The sequence below is a fragment of the Mus musculus genome, chromosome 19 (genome assembly GCF_000001635.26).
Source record: "Mus musculus strain C57BL/6J chromosome 19, GRCm38.p6 C57BL/6J".
Classification (NCBI taxonomy): domain Eukaryota; kingdom Metazoa; phylum Chordata; class Mammalia; order Rodentia; family Muridae; genus Mus; species Mus musculus.
Window position 1 is genome coordinate 50,297,273 of NC_000085.6, and position 20,074 is coordinate 50,317,346.

Below are 20,074 nucleotides of genomic sequence, written 5' to 3' on the forward strand. Positions count from 1 at the left end.
TAGAGGTAATGTCAGTTGTGAAAGCAATTCATGTGTCTAACTAATAAACAAAATATCCAGCCCAGAATGTCATCTTTTTACTTTTTTCATTGCTCCATATATCATCTGTAAAAAGAAAAATGTTAATAATAGCTTCCAATAATAACTGGGCTGGGGGTATAGGTCAAGTGCTTGCCTAATAGTGGAAAACACAGACTTCAATCTAATAATTTTCACACAATAATAAGATTGTGTGAAATGTGCAGGAACTGTGGATAGAGGCACTATGCTCAGGGAAACATCCCTTGAAAATAAAAAATAAGTTAGAGATGAACAAATTCTTCATATTACATGTAAGAAAGCCAAGTTTTCTAGAGAACAAATACATTCTCCTTAAAGATTGGAACTTCTAACCTAGGCCTGGTAAGAGATGGACAGATGGATAGACAGAGAGACAGACAGAGTTCTTGTGGGAGAGATGAATGTAAAAAATAATCCTTTTTATTTTATCATTTAGCATCTCAGAAAAGGCAGTGCTATCTTGGGATGACACACACACACACAAACACATTTAGTAAAAGGTTGTAAAAAATGTAACAAGGGGAGCTTTGTCTATCATCTAGAATCGTGTATCTGAGGATTATAAGAATACAGTCCTAAGCATACAATAGAGTTTCTAGAGTTTATAACCAGCCTGGTTATTATCTTCAGTACAGATACAGTAACCAGGAAAAGGTCATGAGTTGGAGGATAGTCTAGGCTGCATAGCAAGATCCTGTATCAAATAATAGCAGCAGTAGCAGCTGCAACAGCTGTAACAATAATAACAACAAGTGACTTTCAAATATGTGGATTCAAAACACATACTTGCATGTGCTAGACTTATTTAAGCCCCCAGTAAGAGTGGCTCAACCATCCATGTAGCCACTCCTCTGTAACACAGTAGGTTACTACTGTGACATGAAGACGTTCTGTGATTTTATTGTCTGGTATAGGAACCTCTGCAAAATACTCTAAGAAATTATTGCCCAAATTTACTTTCAATGGGCGAGAAAGAGAAATTAAGTTGATAAGGTCTGGAAGATAGGAGGGATAGAAATGGGTGAGCAGAAGGAAATTAGATTTATCTTCATCATGGAGATAAAGGGTCCAACAGTCTTCAAATTCTTCGAACTTTCTTTGATTATAAAGACTTTTTTGAGTTCTGCGCATGAGGTGCGAAGGATTTGGCAACAGGTCAAGGCAGTGTCTCTCTTCGAAAAGACTTTAAAGGCATTGCTAATTTGCTTTCGGAACTTCTAGTCATTAATTAGCAGCAGAGGTCAGTGTGATAATGGGAAATGAAAAGCACACCTTTTTATTTTATCACTTGATTTTGGGTTTGTGTTTGAGTCAATCTTTCATCATAGAGGTGAATTCTTTTTTTTTTTTTTTATATTGCAAAACATTTATTTCTTTTTGTTTGTTTGTTTGTTTGTTCTTGTTGTTTTGTTTTTTTGTGTTTTTTTATTAGATATTTATTTCATTTACATTTCCAATGCTATCCCAAAAGTCCCCCACCCGCTCCTCCACCCACTCCCCCACCCACCCACTCCCACTTCTTGGCCCTGGTGTTCCCCTGTACTGAGGCAGATAAAATTTGCATGACCAATGGGCCTCTCTTTCCACTGATGGCCGACTAGGCCATCTTCTGATACATACGCAGCTAGAGACACGAGCTCTTGGGGGTACTGGGTAGTTCATATTGTTGTTCCACCTATAGGGTTGCAGATCCCTTCAGCTCCTTGGTTACTTTCTCTAGCTCCTCCATTGGGGGCCCTGTGACCCATCCAATAGCTGACTGTGAGCATCCACTTCTGTGTTTGCTAGGCCCCGGCATAGTCTCACAAAAGATAGCTATATCTGGGTCCTTTCAGCAAAATCTTGCTAGTGTGTGCAATGGTGTCAGCATTTGGAGGCTGATTATGGGATGGATTCTAGATGCTCCATCCTTTTGTCTCAGCTCCAATTCTTAAGGATATGATTCTGCATTCCAGTGCGATAGAAATAAAGAAAGTACATGAGGAGATCAAGCGAAAGGAGAGCCGTGGAGTTGAAGAGATGGGAGCACATCAGGGGCAGACATGAGGGAAGACAATGAGAATGATAGATGGAGAGAAGGCTGTGTGCTGTCATAGAATATGAACTCAAACCCTCCTGGGAGTGCATTACATTTATCATTGCTGGTCCTGTGGTAATGGCTCTATGTTTGCATAGGCACTTCTTCCCTCCTTTCATAACTAATGTACCACATCATTAATATAACATGGTGTAACAGAGCACTGGGTAAACTCTGACAGCTATTATGAGGTACACCATGTAATCACCCTTAATTCATCTTTCTACCACGGGCTGTGGGTGGAGCACACACATCTCTGTGTTGGAGATGCTGCCGTGATGAATGCGCTCACATGTACAAGTTTAATATCTCCAATTTTTCTGTCCTTTCAGTCAGAAGTATACAATGACAGAACACTAGATCGTAAAGACTAGGCATCAGGAATCCCGCAGAAGAGGGGAGATAGAATGGTAGGTGCCAGAGGGTACATATCAAGAAAACTCACACAATCAACTAATCTGAGCTCACAGCAGGTCACAAAGACTGAGCCAACAACCAGACAGCCTGAGTGGACCTGTCCTAGGCCCTCTGCCTACGTTACAGTTGTATAGCTTGGTCTTCTTGTGGGACTCCTAACAGTGTCTCTGATTCTTTTGCCTTAATAGGACCCTTTTTTCTCATACTGGGTTGCCTTATCCAGCCTTAATAAGAAGGCGTTGAACAATAAAATTTACTGCAGCTCTATATGTTATGTGTGGTTGATGTCCATGGGAAGCCTGCTCTTTTCTGAAGGGAAATAAAGTAGTGAGTAGAGGTGGGGCAGAACGGAGGCTGAGATTAGAGCAGGAAGAAGAAACTGAGATCACGATGTAAAAATAAAAAATAATCATAAAAATAATAGGCATTTTTAAAAAGTCTTTTGATGTATAATGCCTGTTTTTATTTCTCATACAAATTATATTCCAGGAATAATATGCAATAGTATGTATTTTGTGATATCTCAATATAATATATATAATTATATCTCTCTATATATTATATATAATATCTCCTCAAAAATTCTATCATATAATGATAGCTTACTAAATGAAATGATACCTTTCAGGCTGATTTTTACTTCCTGTTTGTGAGATTAAATAATTTTTGCAACACCTCACCCTACCCCCACACAAACATTGTCCAGATTAATTAGAGAAAGGAAAATCTGAAAACTTCAGGAAGCTAAAATAGCAAGTTAGAGAGATGTAACATGAGATTCTGCATTATAAGAAAAAAGATAACACGTAGAAAAGCCAGGGTAAATAAAACTAAGGCCTCAAGTTCATAATATATGAATTTCATAATTACGAAGATTGGGTCATAGCTCTGTAAGATGACTTAACACTGGTCAGAATGGGGTTAAGCACATGTGGCGATTTCCTAGAATCTTTAAAAATATTTATTTACTTAATTTTGTGTGTTTACTTATATGTTGGTCTATGTGCGTATGTGCATATGTGAAATGTGTAGGAACCCAAAGAGGTCAAAAGAGGCACTGAATATCCTAAAACTAAAGTTGTAGATAGTTTTGAGGTGACATATGGGTGTTAGAAACCAAACTTGGTTCCTCTGTAAGAGCAGTAAGTGTTCATCTCCCCAGTCCTTTTTCCTGGTGTCTATGTCATTATATTTTTTAACTCTGAAATTACTTTAAAAAATCAAATATTATGGGAGGGAAAACTACATCCAAGGCTTATAAAAATATACTGAAGTATAGAAAACCTAAGTAGGATAATAACCCGTATCTTGTCTTAGGAACACAACATTACCACATGGCATATCTTAGCTCTTTTGCCTTTCATTCTGTAAAGATGCTAAATAGATAGGCTGTGCTATTTCAGATGTAGTTGGTTCATGATTCATAAGTTTTAGAATTACACAAATGAAGCTATGGTATATTTTTTTATGTGCCAAAGTTATAGAAGCGTCCTTTTCCAAAAAAAGATATTTTTACAAGTGTGTGTGTGTGACCAGAAGAGGATGTCATGTCCCCTAGAGATCTAGTTGAAGGTAGGTGCGAGTAGCTAGATGTGGGAGCTGGGAACTGAACTGAGGTTCTCTGCAGGAGCAGTGCATACTCTTAGACCCTGAATATAAGGAGCAGTGCATACTCTTACACCCTTTCTCCAGCCCTGTAATGCTGCTTTTCATTATGATGCTATTTTTATTAATTTTTCTCAGTAGAAAACAGCCCTGGCATCAGTGTTCTTACTTATTCTTGTTTTAAACGCCCAAATGTCATGCACTGCATTGATATTTTGAGAGGAGGAGCTGTGGAAGACCCGAACATGAGGAGTGTTTAGGATAGCTGTGGACTCATGTCTAAACTGCATTCCTCTCTTGTTCTCCTTGGTATCTTGTTTTCCTCGGCTGCAAAATTGCTCAGAAGTATACTTGCTCATAGGAGGGAGGAGACCCATCAGTGTGTTCTGTAGAATGGAAATTCAGAAACTGCACAGGCATAAATATTCTACAACTTTCATTCTGTCACCATAGAGGCCCAAACTTGCTCTGCTCGGCACATGATAATGGCTTTGTAATTCAATTATCGGTAATAGTAATGTCTTCTGGGATTCATGTGCTGTAAATGCGGTGCTCATGTAAAAGTCTTTACCATAAATCTTATGAATGCAGGTTCTGTCCACACCTTGGAGCACATCTTGCCATGCCTGTGAAGCCTTGACACTTTTCTCTAAATTATGGGATTGCTTTGCTTAGAGGTGTTGATGTCTTAAGTGCCAGGGCCAACAATAAACAACACTGGGACAGGTCCATTTCCTCTTGTTATTCTACTTAAGAGGAAGATAGATCCCGATAGACAGCAAAGTCCTGTTCTCATTTTAAAAAAGCTCTTGGCATTCATTTCTCTAGCACTTTGTAGACGAGATCCCGGCAAGTCGTGGGAGGTCAGATGGAATGCCCTCTAAATCCTCCTGGAGAGCTAAGATTCTGATGGATAACTCTGTCAGGGGTAGTCTCCTGACCTACCCTGACGAATGACCAACTGCTCAGTGCTGTGTCTTTCCCACCCTATCTTCTTCATGATTAGGTGCTACGACAGCATCATCTAACCTTTCATAGAAAAGAAAAATATCTTGGGCTACCTCACCCCTAAATCCATTTGTCAAGTCTACTCATCAAACTATTCATTGGGAGCCTAGTTCATCCATGCTCCAAATCCTTATTTCTTGTTTCATTTTAATATCTTTTAAGCCAGTAGGTGTCTCATGGTGATCATAATGTAGTTAAGAAGATATTTTTTAGTGATTCATAAAATAATAGTATATATTCATTTAGTTAAAATTTAGGTTCGATGTTAATGGATGTGTATGGTATTTGGCAGGCATTGTTCAGTATAATACAACTTCATTCAAGTCTCCCTCCCTCTCTCTCTCTCTCTTTGTGTGTGTGTGTGTGTATGTGTGTGTTTGTGGGTGTGCTTGTTAGTGTGTTTGTGTTTTATATTGTGCTTAAGCATCAGACAGCAGGGACATACAGCAAAAAGGAAAAAAAAATCCTTATATGCAGTCAAGGAGGAAACCTCATGTCAGGTAGAAACATAATTTTGTTTGTTTTACTGAGGAACACTTGGAAAAGGGAGTGATAATAGCTTATGTTGTGCTTTTATAAGCAGAATTCTAGCAAAAGCATTGTGACTGCACCCAGCACCCAAAGGTGGATCAAGGCTGAATGGTTAACCAGAACTATATGCAAAACCACAGGGAAATCCTAGAAACCGTTGAGATTTTAGTGAGGTACGTTCACTATCATTATGTTAACTTCCTTTCATTTAATTACAAATTAGGACACCAGAGTCCTGGCCTTCCTTCTTTCCCTCTCATTCTTGCCAAAGCGTGGCACTTTGACACTGGAGGGATTCTTCATGGAAACCAGGAGATGTGATTGAATCTCTATTGGGCAAAGATAGAGAAGCTGCTGCCTGGGGGGGGGGGGGGGGGGGGAACAGGAAATCATCAAGATAAGGGGACAGGAATCAATGAGGACCATTAGTGAGTGGAGGCAGCAGAAGAAGCGATGAACTCATACTGCACAAAGGCACCTTCACTTTCATTTGTAAGGCAAACTTGCTAATCACAGGAAAAGATTAAGAAGTGAAGGAAGGTGCAAGAGGCTTGGGAAACAGCCTCTTGTGGGGATCGTTAACTTCTGGAGCAGAGATAAAACACCCGCCTCTCCAGGATAAGGAAACTGCTCTTACCTAGCTCTCCTAGTGCAGGTGCAGTGAAAGTCAGCACTGCCTGGGGGGGCGAGGGGGAGTCTCAGAACACCTTCCTGTGACTGGCTCTGCTCCTCATTGAACTGCCCATGGTTCAGCTCCCAGGGTCAGGCTCAGACACAAGAGAGGTAATCACCAAGAATGAGACAGCAGGAAGAGGTGAGAAAGTCTGAAGTCCAAAGAAAATGGCTTCAGATTGTTCTGACCTCCCAAGAACACTGGACCAAAAAAAGGGATGAAGAAACAGCATTACTTGCATGCATGTAGTGTGCATACTTACACGTATACATGTTCATTTTGCTGCAACTACAGTAGAATACAAGGTAGACAGAAACATATGAAAGACAGTCTTGGCTTTTAATTGACTTGCCTCTTGGCAGGAGCAGGAAGGAGGAAATATATATATATATATATTTGGAGACTATACTAAATGTTCTACTTGCTGATAATAATCCTATTTCATCTCTAATTTGCAAAATAGGACTTGGCAAGCTTCCTTGGTTCCTACAGATAGTGTACATTGAATCTGAGATTGAACATAGTATAACATATGAATAACATATGTTATTCTGACCAATGACCCAAAGAAACCTGAACTGCTGTATCTGGTATGCTGTATTACATTCTTAGAAGAGACAGAAGTAATAATGAACTTTGAAGAACTAAACAGAGCAACCCGAAGAAGGCAGACGTTAACCAAGCTAAGTGTCAGCATTCACACCCAACTAATGCAACGTTCATTGTAAACCATCTGTGTATACACTTGGGCAGCCAAGGATAAAAAGGAGAATCCTGAGTTGGGATAAGAGTCCGGGCATATAGGAAACAGGCTGTAGGAGGTATAGGATTAAAAGCTTTACTGATCCCTAGCATCGTGGAGGTCACGGGTACACTAGACATGGGGTTGCAGCTTGGGGTACTGTCCTTAGTCAGGCATACCTAGCTTTAAATTTCATTACTATTATTTACCAATGTATGTCAAGGTGAAGTGAAGAAATATCTACAAAACTTGGCATTTCTTCCTATCTTTCGATTTGTTGCCCATCTGAAATGAGTATAAAAACATCCACACATAAGGACTATCTTTTATGGATGCCTTGCCGTTACCCTCTACTCTTTCCTTGGTAAAAGCTGTAAGGCAATTCGGCCTCACGGCCATTCCTTGCTCTCTGGTCATGTTGCTTGCTAAAGTTGATTCTACCCCCAGGTATAACTAGGGCCATGTTACCTAATCAGGCCCATAAGATTAAATTCCGGGAGTTTGGTTGGACTGAGCTTTTTATTAGGAGGCATAAGCTATCCAAAGGGCACTTTGAAGACAGTGGAGGGAAGGATGGGGCTGACAGAGAGAGAACATGATCTGATCCATTTAATAAGCTTGTCAAGGAACATACACTTAGATCCTCTGTTGTTTCAGATCCACGAATAAACATCTGTTGTTTTATTACTTATGCAGGCTGAATTTTTTATTTTATCTTGACAGTCTTGATCAATTTATACAATTAATGCAAATACTTAATAAGTCCCGAATGCAGTCAACATACAACAAATCAGATTTGTTGTTTATTGTCTCACACTGGCAAAGGATGTCAATCATACTTATTACACTGAACTATGGGAAGCAATGAGACTATTGATATAATTTAGTATACATTATGTACAGTTTTTCTATCTCCTTCTACTGTTGACTCTGAGGAGTAAAGTCAAGTTACTTTACAAGTTACTCAGGTTTGAATGGTAAGTGCTTTTAACCATTGATCCATCTCATTGACCTAAAAGCTAATTTTTAAACAACTCCAAATTGTCCTGTTAGTTTATCATAGAAAGTTGACAATCACTTTTCAGCTGACTCTGTTACAGGCAATTCGTGTATATAAACAAATGTTACAAAGTAAGTTCAAACAAATTTTCAGTTAAGTAGAATATTCTTTAAATTTAGCGAATTGTTTTATCTTTTGTAATAAAAACTATTCTCCCTTGTTTAAATCCCCAAACTTGACTCAAGCACCAAACCAAATTTTTCAACCTTTTAAAAATCATCGGGCTATGGACAGAAATGCATTTTCAAGGCATTTGGGTACAATGCCTCCAGCTCTATGATGTTCTTACATGTTCAATGCATGAACTCAGCTCTTTTTAAATTATTAGACTAAAAAGAAGAATATACAATTTTACCAATTTAACAATGTTCTATCTTCTCTTTTGTGGAATAAACCATTTTTTTTTTACTTTGAGGTTGATTGTTAGCACCACAAGCAAGAGCATAAAGCCAGATGAATTTAAATTTCAATTGGGTTTGATGTCAAATTTGATGTCATTTGATTGAATCCAGTTCAGTTCCCAGGGAAAATAACTGACCTTCATTTATAGTAAATATTTCACCTTCTATGTCTATAATCATAGACAGGCCATTTTTGATCTCTGAAAACAGAGAACATTCAGGGCAGCTGATGGAATTACTAAACTATTAGGCTGGAATCCTAAAGATGACAGGGTCCGTTCTGTGCCATAAAGCAGAGAAGGCCATTCTAAGACTAAAACCAACACCTGTGAAACGGAGACAACACATACAAAGTCAGCCAGTTGTAGATGATTCTGCTCCTGCTAGTCAGTGGGCTCTGCACCTAACTCTCAGGGATGCACACAGGACTTCACTTCCCACAATCCATTTCTTAGTGGATGGTAAAGCTCACACTCACAGTGTCCTTAAGGCTCTCACCCATCAACTGTCTCCCCACAATGACATGGATTTCTCACACAGGAAAGGCCATATTTATGACTGTCCTCCGTTAAAGAAGAAAGGCTAATCCATTGACTGCAACATTGTGCTTAGGACATGTTTTATGCGAGGTCTTAAATCACTTCTGGAAGGAATATAAAATTTCATCTCGGGATGAAAGTGGCTATTTATAGTAGTGATGACAGTATTGATAGCAATCACTAGTTAAGGTGAGAATAAGATGTTGCACCCCCTAATTATTTTCAATTGGCATTGATTGCTTCCAGGGGCTGTGTGACTATTGCCTCTCACAGATAATTCTCAAGAGAGCTGGAGGATGTGGAAAACCTATGATTTTATCTTCATGTTCTGCACCCCTGTAGAAAGTGCTGTGCTATTACCCATGGTCATTTAATGATTCAATTTACCACTGGAGAAAACCATCTGAGAACGAGTCACACCCTCCTCCTAGGCTGGTGCGCAGTGATTAAAGGACATTTCTTTTTAATTAAAGCGGGATGAAAACTCCTCAACAGTTTCATGGTTTCTATGTAATTTGAAGCATCTAGTTTCCAGGAGTGAATATAATAACACACATTGCTTTGATTGGCAGATTTCTTGCTGGCCTCAGGAAGTGGCACAGTGTCAGAACACAGACCATGTGGCTACAGAACAAGAGATTTCTACAGGAGCTGTGGTGCTGTGCATCTCACAGGATACTGGGCCCTCTCTGGAAATGGCAAGCAAGCTGAACTCATGGGGGCCAATTGTCAAATATATTCGAAAAGACACAAAGACAGACATTACAGCCAAAAGACCTTTGAACTGTGACAACACATCTGTCTAAGGCACTAGATTTCCAGGAACAGGGTGAGCAGCAGAGGCAACAGCATCCATGCATGGAGTAGAAATGGACTTTGGAGATACCCATCACTGAAATAATGACCTTTCTACTTTCCACCTAGGTGGCCTTGGTCTAATTACTTAGCCATTCTTTGTCTTAGACTTCTCCTGTTAACGATGCTAATGAGTAGCTTCCCTCAGAAAACTATTGTAGGAATTAAAGAGCTTTAATTTTAAATAGCACTTCCACACTGCTAATTCTTGATTGGGAAAGATGTGTTCTCATGTTCACAATAGAATAAAACAATTCAATTCTACTGGTTTTGCATAGTGGACAGATAAACTAGAATTAACAAACAATAGTGTGCAGTGCATTTGAAAGGTGATGATTTTGTGAGAGTTTGTAGTTTTAGCAATCTACTTCTAAAATGAAACCCTTCTTCAAAGTATTAACAAAAAAGGATGAGTTATCATGAGTGACAGGGGAATGAGGTCTGTTTTGCTTACAATAATGCCACATGAAAATAACAGTTCATGTAAGTTTGAAAATATGGTACACTAAGCATAGGGTACCTGGACATACATACCTTCAGCTTTGTACCCGTCCTTGTCTATCCTTTCTAGTAATGCTTTTCCTTATCTCTATTGTTAAGGAACAAACTGAAACAAAACAAAAACCCTTCTGTCTGGCTTCCTGAATTCTACTGTGTACACGCTAGTGCTACAGTCCATGTGCATAAACCTGCGGCCCATGGTAAACCTGATTTATGGAAAGGCTGGTCCTTTATAGCTGTTCTGTTGGCAAATATCATTTCAATGATAAACTGGGAGGATTATGCTTTTTAAAAATATGTATCTGAGGTTTTTCTGTATACATAAGGTACACACACCACCACCAACAACAACAACAATAACAGCAACAACATCAACAACAATGACAATAAAAACAAACTAACAAAAACAGGACAGAAAGTAGTGGACAAGGGTCTTGGCTTTTCTTTTTTTAAAAAAAGGACTTTATAATTTTTAGATAAAAATGAAGGTAGCTCATGAACATGGGAGAAAATGAAATATCATCCTGAGTGATATAACTGAGACCCCCCCCCCAAAGGACATATATGGCATGCACTCACTAATAAGTAGATATTAGCTAAAAAAGTATAGAATACCCAGGATACAATCCACAGAACTCAAGGAGCTTAACAGACAGAAGGGCCCAAGTGAGGTTGCCTCAGTCCCACTTGGGAGGGAAAAGAAAGCAATCTTGGGGGTGGTGGGGAGGGGAGAGGGAGGGACCTAGGTGGGAGAAGGGACAGGGAGTAAAAGGGGGAAACATGATCAGGTATGGGGGAGGACAGGACTGAAGCTCTGAGGGACAGCAGAAAGAAAGGAAACAGTCAACCTTGGGAAATAGGGGAATGCTCTTAAGGTACTGGAGACCTGGAAGGTCTTGAGTCCTGGATACTCTCGGGACTCAAATGGAGGGACCTTGGATGAAGTGTTCTATAGTGGGGAGGGGTAACTTTTAGAGTCCACCTCTGGTGGATGGACAGGACATCAAGTGGAGGTATGGGGTTGCCATCCCACAGTCAAAAGCCCTGTCCCAGAATTGTTTCTGTCTAAAGGAACTGCAGGGACAAAAATGGAGAAGAGCCTGAGAGAAAAGAGGTCCAGTGACAGGTCCAAATTGGGATCCAGCTCAAGAGGAGGTCCCAGGGCCTGACACAGTAACTGATGCTGTGCTATATTTTCAGAAAGGAGCCTAGCATGGCTGTTCTCTGAGAGACCCAACAAGCAGCCGAAAGAGTCAGATAAAGGTACTAGCACCCAACCAATGGATGGAAGCTAGGGACCCCTGTGGTTGGATTGGGGATAAGCCAGAAGAAGTTAAGGAGAAGGCCAGCCCCATGGGAAGACCAGCAGTCTCAACTGACCTGGACCTCTGAGATTGCTCAGACTCTGAGCCACCAACCAGGCAGCATACATCAGCTGATATGAGGCCTCCCGACACATAAACAGCAGAGGACTGCTGGGTCTGGACTCAGTCAGAGAAGATGCACTTAACCCCTCAAGAGACTTGAGACCCCAGGGAGTAGGAACTTCTGGTAGAGTGTGGATGGGGAGCTGGGGACATCTTCATGGAGATAGAGGTGGGGAGGGGGGTAGGGATGGGATGGGGAGCGGTTGGTGGTGGACCAGGAGGGGAATGAAGAGTGGACTGTAAAAAAGCAAAAAGGATTAAAAAATTTTTAAAAAATTAAAAATAAATAAGTATTTTTAAAAGGGCTTGGGAGAGGACTTATCAGATAAGAGTTGCTCTCCCCAGAAGACATGGTAAAGTTCCCAGGACCCACATGGTGGCTAACAACCATCTGTAATTCCAATTCCAAGGGTATTTGATGACCTCTTCTGGCCTCTGCAACCACTTCATGCACATGATACAAAGTGCCGGCAAAACACCTCTACACATACAATAAAAACAAATAAATCTTTAAACATGCTGACCCTAGTGGAGACTGAAGAGGATACAGAGCTGGATCCCCAGACCTGAGAGAGGTCAACTTCGTTTTTGAAAGGGTATCCCCAACATGGCCAGCAACAGGTGAATCAGAAACAGGCTTGAAGGCAAGCAGTCAGTCAAGGGTGACTCACTGTGATAAGGGAACACTGGTTGTTAATTGGGGCTGGAGCTATCTTTCATGATACAAGAGTAAATGACAGGCAAGAAGGAAGACCTGAATTCAAATACCTAGCTAGAACCTATGTAAAAAGCCATGGGTATCTGCAGCCTTGGCTCTCTCTCTCTCTCTCTCTCTCTCTCTCTCTCTCTCTCTCTCTCCCTCTCTCTCTCTCTCTCTCTCTCTCTGTGTGTGTGTGTGTGTGTGTGTGTGTGTGTGTGTGTGTGTGTGTGTGTGTGTGTGAGGGCAGAGGTCAGAAACAGGAGGATTTGTGGAGCTTGCTTGCTGCCAGCCCAGCTCCAGATTCACTGAGAAATACTCTCAATAAAATAAGGCAGAGTGGTAGAGGAGACACTGCACTTGATGTCCTAGTATACACTCCTACACTCCTACACACACACACACACACACACACACACACACACACACAGGCATGGGCACACGCACACATGGGCACACATCACAGAAACAAGACAACAAAAGGAAAGAAGAAATAGAAAAAGAAGTGGTCTCTCTCCACATAGACATTTCTAGGTCACTTGCATGAGCTTTTTCAGGTCTCTCACTCTCCTCACCTTGTCCTTGTCCTCTTCCTCCTCCTTCCTCCTCCCCCCTTCCTCTGAGAAGATTCTACTTGCAGCTCCTCTAGCATGAAACTTAGAATGATCAGCTTCCTTAGTGTTATAGGTACAGACACATATCACCATACAAAGATTATGCAGAGCTGAGGACTGAACTCAGGGCATTGTGTATAATGTTAGGGTTAGGGTTAGGGTTAGGGTTAGGGTTAGGGTTAGGGTTAGGGTTAGGGTTAGGGTTAGGGTTAGGGTTAGGCAAGCAGTATAACTGAGCCAAATCTCTAGCCTCTATATGAGTTTTGGGAAACATCCCTAGGGCTGAGCCCTGGTATTAGATAGGTAATTAGAGGGGACTCAACTCTGGGGAAGACTCATTCTCCCTCACTACCAAGTGACACTACGTGGACTCAGTGGGTTATATTTATATATGCATTATATAATAATTAAAGTAAAAAGCCATGGTGGAATTAATTTAAGGGAGAGTGGGAGGTCATAGGAGGAGTTTGAGGGAGAAAAGGGTGGGCATGTAAATACTCTATGCATATATGAAATGTTTTTTAAAAAGAAAGGAAATTTCCCTAATAAAGCTCTCTAGCTTTCAAAAAACATCAGGGATGAAGTATTTGAAATTATGAAGTGTAAGTTCTGGATATGGTACGACCCATATATAATTCCAGTGCCTGGAAGGTAGAGGCAGGAGAATCATGAGTTCAAGGCCCATCACTTATACATAAAGAGTGTGAGGCCACTCTGGCTTTCAGGAGACCTTATCTAACCAAATAAACAAAGACACACACACACACACACACACACACACACACACACACACACACACACACACAAAGCAACAGTTAACACATGCTCCTCTTTGAGGTAAGTGTAGAAGAAATGAAGGAAGCAGAGAGGGAGTGGCTAGCTAGAATCAAACAGCAGGTTGTCCCTTCATCTTGCTGTCCCAATGTGATTTCAGAAGGGACATCAAGATAATAACGAGATACTTTTGCAGCCCTTGTTGCAGAGCTCAATGGCTCCTGAGTGCCATTGTCCTGGTAATTCTGGATTGTGTAAATAAAGTGTACCTAAAGTCTCCTGTGAGCTAGTTTCTTTAACTCTACTATAGAAGAGGCAATAGCCTGGAGCCAGGTTGAGTGTCTTTTCTACAGGCAGTTCTGGATGAACTAGAGTTTGCTTTTCTGGGTGAGGATCCACATTCTAACACTCTCACTAAATAAAATATCAAAATCACACTAGAATGTTCCAAACCTTGTTCTTACATTTCTTAGATTTGGGGTTGGAAACTCAAAAGAAAAAATTAACTTTTGTCGCTTGGTTGACTTTCAAATTGAGTTGCCTATGGTCATGCAGGGGTCTATTACAGAATTAGGAGCATGGTGGAAAAAAAAGCCAAGACTATGATTTTCTTGTCTTTATTTCTGTACTATACTCTTCTTCACCCTCCTTCCTCTCTATTCTTTCTTTTTCAAATGCATAATGCTTTATAAAATATGGTGTACTATTAATGATCAATAGACCTTATTATTTACCTCTCTATGAATTCTTATATTAAGCTTATTTGTAACTAAAATATGAGGGTATGTGCATAATTGCAGCACACTATAAAAAAAGCTATAGGACAGTGTCTGTCATAATACTCATGCAAATATAAACACCTCTGTCATCTATATCTTTACTGGTAGGTTAAGGGCTGTATGTCTATCTTCCCCCCGACATAAAAAATAAAAGCCTAAACTGAAGTGATTGTGTTTGGAGTTCAGCCTTTAGAAGATGACTCAGTTTATAAAGTGGTTATGAGAGTGAGGTTACCCTGGATTAATTTGTGTCCTTGTGACAATGATAAAAGAGACCAGGGCCCTTCTTTTTTTTTTCCAAAAAGATACAACCATGTTCAGGTCAAGAGGAGAGCCCACACCAGGAAGTAAATCTGATGGTACCTTCACCTTGATCTTCCCAGTTTTCAGGATCTCACAGAGCCACATTGGTTGTTTACACCATGCATCCACAGCATCCTGTCACAACAGCCTGAGCAGAATATGACCCTGTGCCTACATGTGTTTGACAATTCACAGAATACAGATGACATGATAAGGGAGAGAATAGGGGTACTGGCTGTATCAAATAAGGTAAGAAGAAGGCCTAGAAGACTGGACAGACAAGATCTGCTGATAAACTAATTAAGATCGCCTTCTTTATACTGAAAAACCCTTCTTTGAAGTATGTATGTATATATATATATATATATATATATATATATATATATATATCACATAAAAGGTACTGTGCCTTAAAACAATGTCTGTATCCAAGGTTCATGTAAACATACCAAAGCAATACTTACAAAGAACCTGAAGTTCGCTAATATTAATGATATTAATGATATATTAGGGGTTTATGGAAAAATAGTGACACAATTTTTAAGAGTATCTGAAAGGGTTATTTGAGGGTCCCAACATCTGCTAGGGAAGGTGATGATATCTTAGGCCCAAACATGGAGTCAGACTTACCAGTAGAACCTATTTGGTACCACTGATTCCTGGATAAGCTGCCATCTTCGGCCAAACTCAGCAGAGCTGTATAACTGGAGAAAGGGAAAGAGAGAAGACAGGTCAGGATCAGGGCCCTTGTTCTGGTTCCTCAGGAGCAACATCTGGCATTTACAGGCAAAGGCATCACCTCTGTTTTACATGTCAATCCTACAAGTCAGATATTGACGTCTCACTTTAAAAATTAAAGAGACCGGCCCTTGGGAATTACATGAGGTGCTGCAAATCACATGTTCAGGAAATAGTAAAATGAACTGGGAGGCATAGAGCACTCTGCCTGGTGGCAATGTCTTTTGTTCTCCTTGATAGCATAGACACTATGTAATGTGTAGCATCTAGGGTAAAATCAGTACTTAGTTTCTGAAGAATCCACAATGAAACCTGATCCGGATGGAAACTGAGATGCTTGAAGCAAACCAAGATGAAGAAATGCAGAGGCTACTTCTAGAATTCTGGAGAAACAAGTAGTGTCTAAAGAGATAACAGGACTCTAATTGGCAAAACCACATTGCTTCCAAAGGGGTGAGCAAGGAATCAAAGCTGTGAGACAGGTGGAGACAACAAACAAATAAATATGGCTCATCTGGGTAGGTGAGGATGAACATGTCATGGGAAACCAAATATTGAGTGGAGAACATATTCAATCTTAGAGGCGATGAGATGATGCTAGTTTTTATTTGTTTTCTTTTTACCTTTTATTGAAAACAGATTCTTTTCTCATAGAATATGCCTTGATTATAATTTCCAATCTCTCTACTCCTCCTTATTCCTCCCTTCACCTCCCCTCGCAATGGGATTCACTCCCTTTCGGTCTCTCAATAGAAAAGAAGAGGCTAGGAGTTGGAGAGATGGCTCAGCAGTTAGACAACTGACTCCTCTTCCAGAGGTCCTAAGTTCAATTCCCAGCCACCACATGGTGGTTCACAACTATCTGTCATGGGATCTGATGTCCTCTTCTGGTGAACATGAAGACAGGCCAATCATATACATCTTTTAAAAAAGGGGTGGGGGAGAGAGAAAAGAAAAAAGAAGAGGCTCCTCGGAAATAACAACCAAATGACAAAATAGAATAGAATAGAATAGAATAGAATAGAATAGAATAGAATAGAATAGAATAGAATAGAATAGAATAAAAATAAAGCAAAAACTATATGAATGTTGGACTTGGTAGCCCAACAGGAAGAAAAGAGTCCCAAGAATTCCTGTGCCTGCTGCTTTAGACTCTACGAGCTCATGCACATCTTGCTTAGATGATTTAGAAGGTCTTGTTCTCCTGATGTCCTCCATCCTTCTGGCTCTTAAACTCTTTGTGCCTTCTCTTCGGTGGGGTTAACTGAGCTCTGAGGGGAGGGATTTGATGGAGAGATGTCCCACTTAGACTATTTCTTTCTGTGTAATGTCTGACTGTTAGTGTCTGCAGCTGTTCAATCCGTTGCTAGAAGAAACCTCTCTGATGATGACTGAATAAGGCGCTGATCTATGAGTATAGCAAAAGAGCATTATGAGTCTTCTGGATTTTTTTGGGGGGGGGTGAGAGTGCTAAGTCCAACCCTAAGTCCTAGTCTACCCTCAGTCTCTGGGCTATCTACTCTCTGGATGTTGGTGACCCAATCAGTGTCAGGTATGAGCTCTTTCTTGTGAAGTGTGCCTTAAGTCAAATCAGACATTGCTTGACTTCCACATGTTCCACTAATCTTTGCAAGAGCAAACAAAGGAAACTCAGATTATAAAACCTTAGTCTATATAGACCAAGCTCTTAGAATGATCCAAGCATTATCCATACATTATTTCATTTACCAGTTGTTACCTTGTTCCTGTGATGTATAAAGTTCTTGTGGCCACTTTATAGATGGCCACATTCTCCAAGGGCAACTGTACTGTGAATTACTGTCCATGACATAAGGGTTAACTCTCTACCTTCTAATCCCAAAAGTGTCTTTTATTTATTTCTCTTATTGCTTCTTCTTCATTTCCACTTCTCAATCCTGTTCTAGGAATCTCCATGTCATATTCAGACCCTGTGTATCAAATTATTCTCTTATGGAAGATTGAAGAACCTTTTTTTTCTTCTAGGTACCAGGTGTCCATAGTAGACAACTACTGATTTAGAAAACATCATATGGCACATCTACTTCTTGCCCTGTGCGTGGTGTATAATGCACCTGACCATCAACATCTTTTCTCTGCATTTGCCATCTCTCACACTGAGTGCATGGTGAGTCACTGTGCTGAGTGCAGGCATCACCTGCCTCCTGTTCTCTTTTCAGCAACATGAACTGTACAACCAAAAAAAAAAAAAAAAGGTCAAATGAATCACAAGGTGACTCATCAGAGCTGTTGATGCACCAAGCATGCCCAAAGAACAACTTACATCAATTGAGTATTTACTGCTCCTTGAAGGAACCTGTTATGACACTGTTCAGTTAGCCAAAACATATCCTGCAATCCAGAAAGGCTGAGATGGCAAGCCACTCATTGGCTCTAGTGTATAGTATTTGATCCTCCAACAAAGAAGAGTATGGAATTTTGTTTCAAAGTTGTGTTTTATAACTCTACTTTTACCCTTTTTTGCTGAAGTTAGAATGCTGAGTGCCCCTAATAAGGTCATGTGTAAAACGCTGGGTTTCTTCGTGACACTGGTGGGAGGTAATGGAACCTTTGAACGGAGAAGCAATGTAGGAAGACCATTAGTCACTGGTGACATATCCTAAATGTCACCATGAGACCAGAGTACCCTCTTCAATCTCTTTTCTGCTCTTGGGCCTTAAAGGAGACTTGCTCAAACCTACTCTCCTCCCATGACATACTGACTCACTGATGACTAAAACCTATGAGTCAAATAGTCTCTTCTCTTAATATATTTATTAGCTCATGTATTTTATTATGGTGGTAGTCCATGTTTTCTGCCATGCTAGGAAGAAAACAGGGTTTCTGGGTACATGGGTGCTTTACACACACACACACACACACACACACACACACACACTATTCTATGTAGGCGTGTGCAAATGCTGGTTCTTGTAAGGAGTTATGAGCATGTGTGTACCATGGTGCATACATGTAGGTCCGAAAGAAAACTTTAATATCAGTCCTTCACCAACAAACACTACTATTCTGCCAAATGTTGCTTCAGGACTTCTGTCCTTGGTGCTGATCTTCCTCTATTGCTCACCTCCAATGACTCCTTCTCTGTAAGCCTTCTCCTGCATACCTAGCTTCTCTCTGGCCTTATTCTCCAAAGGCTTGTGGTCCAACAGTGCAGTCCTTCCAACTACTGATTACATGTATATATTTAGTTGTAGTCTCCATAAATGCTTGATATCAAAGAAAAATGGAATTCTTATGCACCTAAAGACCACCTTGAAAAAAAAGTGGGGCAAGAACAAGTATTGGAAGGGATAGGAGGGAGGCATAGAGGGTCAGGAAATTGAATAGAGACATGCATCAATGGGAGGATAAGGAACTGGGGATAGCCACTAGAAAGTCCCAGACTCCAGGGAAGCAGGAGGCTCCCAGGGCCTAATGGCAATGACAATAGCTGAAATACTCAACAAAGGGGAGATATATCTTATAGAGACCACCTCCAGTACATAGGCATGTCCCCCTGGTTGAGGGATGGGGATACCCACCCACCCATCTAAAAAATTTTAATCCAGAAATGATTCTGTCCAAAGGAATGACAGAGACAAAAAAAAATGCAACAAAGACTGAAGAAAAGGCCCAGAGACCACCCCACCTAGGGATCCATCTGATCTGTAGACACCCAACCCCCACACTTTTGGTGATATCAAGAAGCTCTTGCTGACAGGAGCCTGGTATGACTGTTTCTTGAGAGGTTCTACCAGCACCTGACCAATACAGATTCAGATACAGCCAACCATCAGACTGAGCCCAGGGACCCCAATGGAAGAGATAGGGGAAGGACTGAAGGAGCTGAAGGGCTTGCAACTCCATAGGAAGAACAACAGTATTAACTAATTGGACCACCAAGAGCTCCCAGAGACTAAATAACCAACCAGAGTATACATGGGGGAATTCAGGGCTCCAGATACATATATAGCAGAGTATGGCTTTATCTGACATCAATGGGAGGTAAGGCCCTTGGTCCTGTGGAGGCTTGATAAGCAAAAGGAGCATACTAGAGAGGTGAGGCGGGAGTGGGTGAGTTGGGAGGAGGAGCACCCTCACAGAAGAAAAGGGGAGGGGAGGTGCCACACCCACTCCAGTGAAGTCTGTGTGGCAAGCCCAAAAGTTTGAACACAGTGCTGAGGCAAAAAGTTTCATGGAAACTTAGTCTCCTGGAGTCCCATAGCATGAATACCCCAAAATTGTCCCTATGTCA

At 40.7% G+C, this 20,074-nt stretch overlaps 1 protein-coding gene across 9 annotated transcripts in view; it reads right to left on the reverse strand.

The window, feature by feature from the left end:
- Positions 1–20,074, reverse strand: part of Sorcs1 (sortilin-related VPS10 domain containing receptor 1) — a 535,835-nt gene that overhangs the window by 153,978 nt on the left and 361,783 nt on the right. For all 9 annotated transcript variants that reach the window (XM_030251008.1, XM_017318265.2, XM_030251009.1 and 6 more), the window contains one exon: positions 15,694–15,767. In XM_030251008.1, the coding sequence (XP_030106868.1) occupies positions 15,694–15,767 (74 nt within the window). The remainder of the gene's footprint in view (positions 1–15,693; positions 15,768–20,074) is intronic.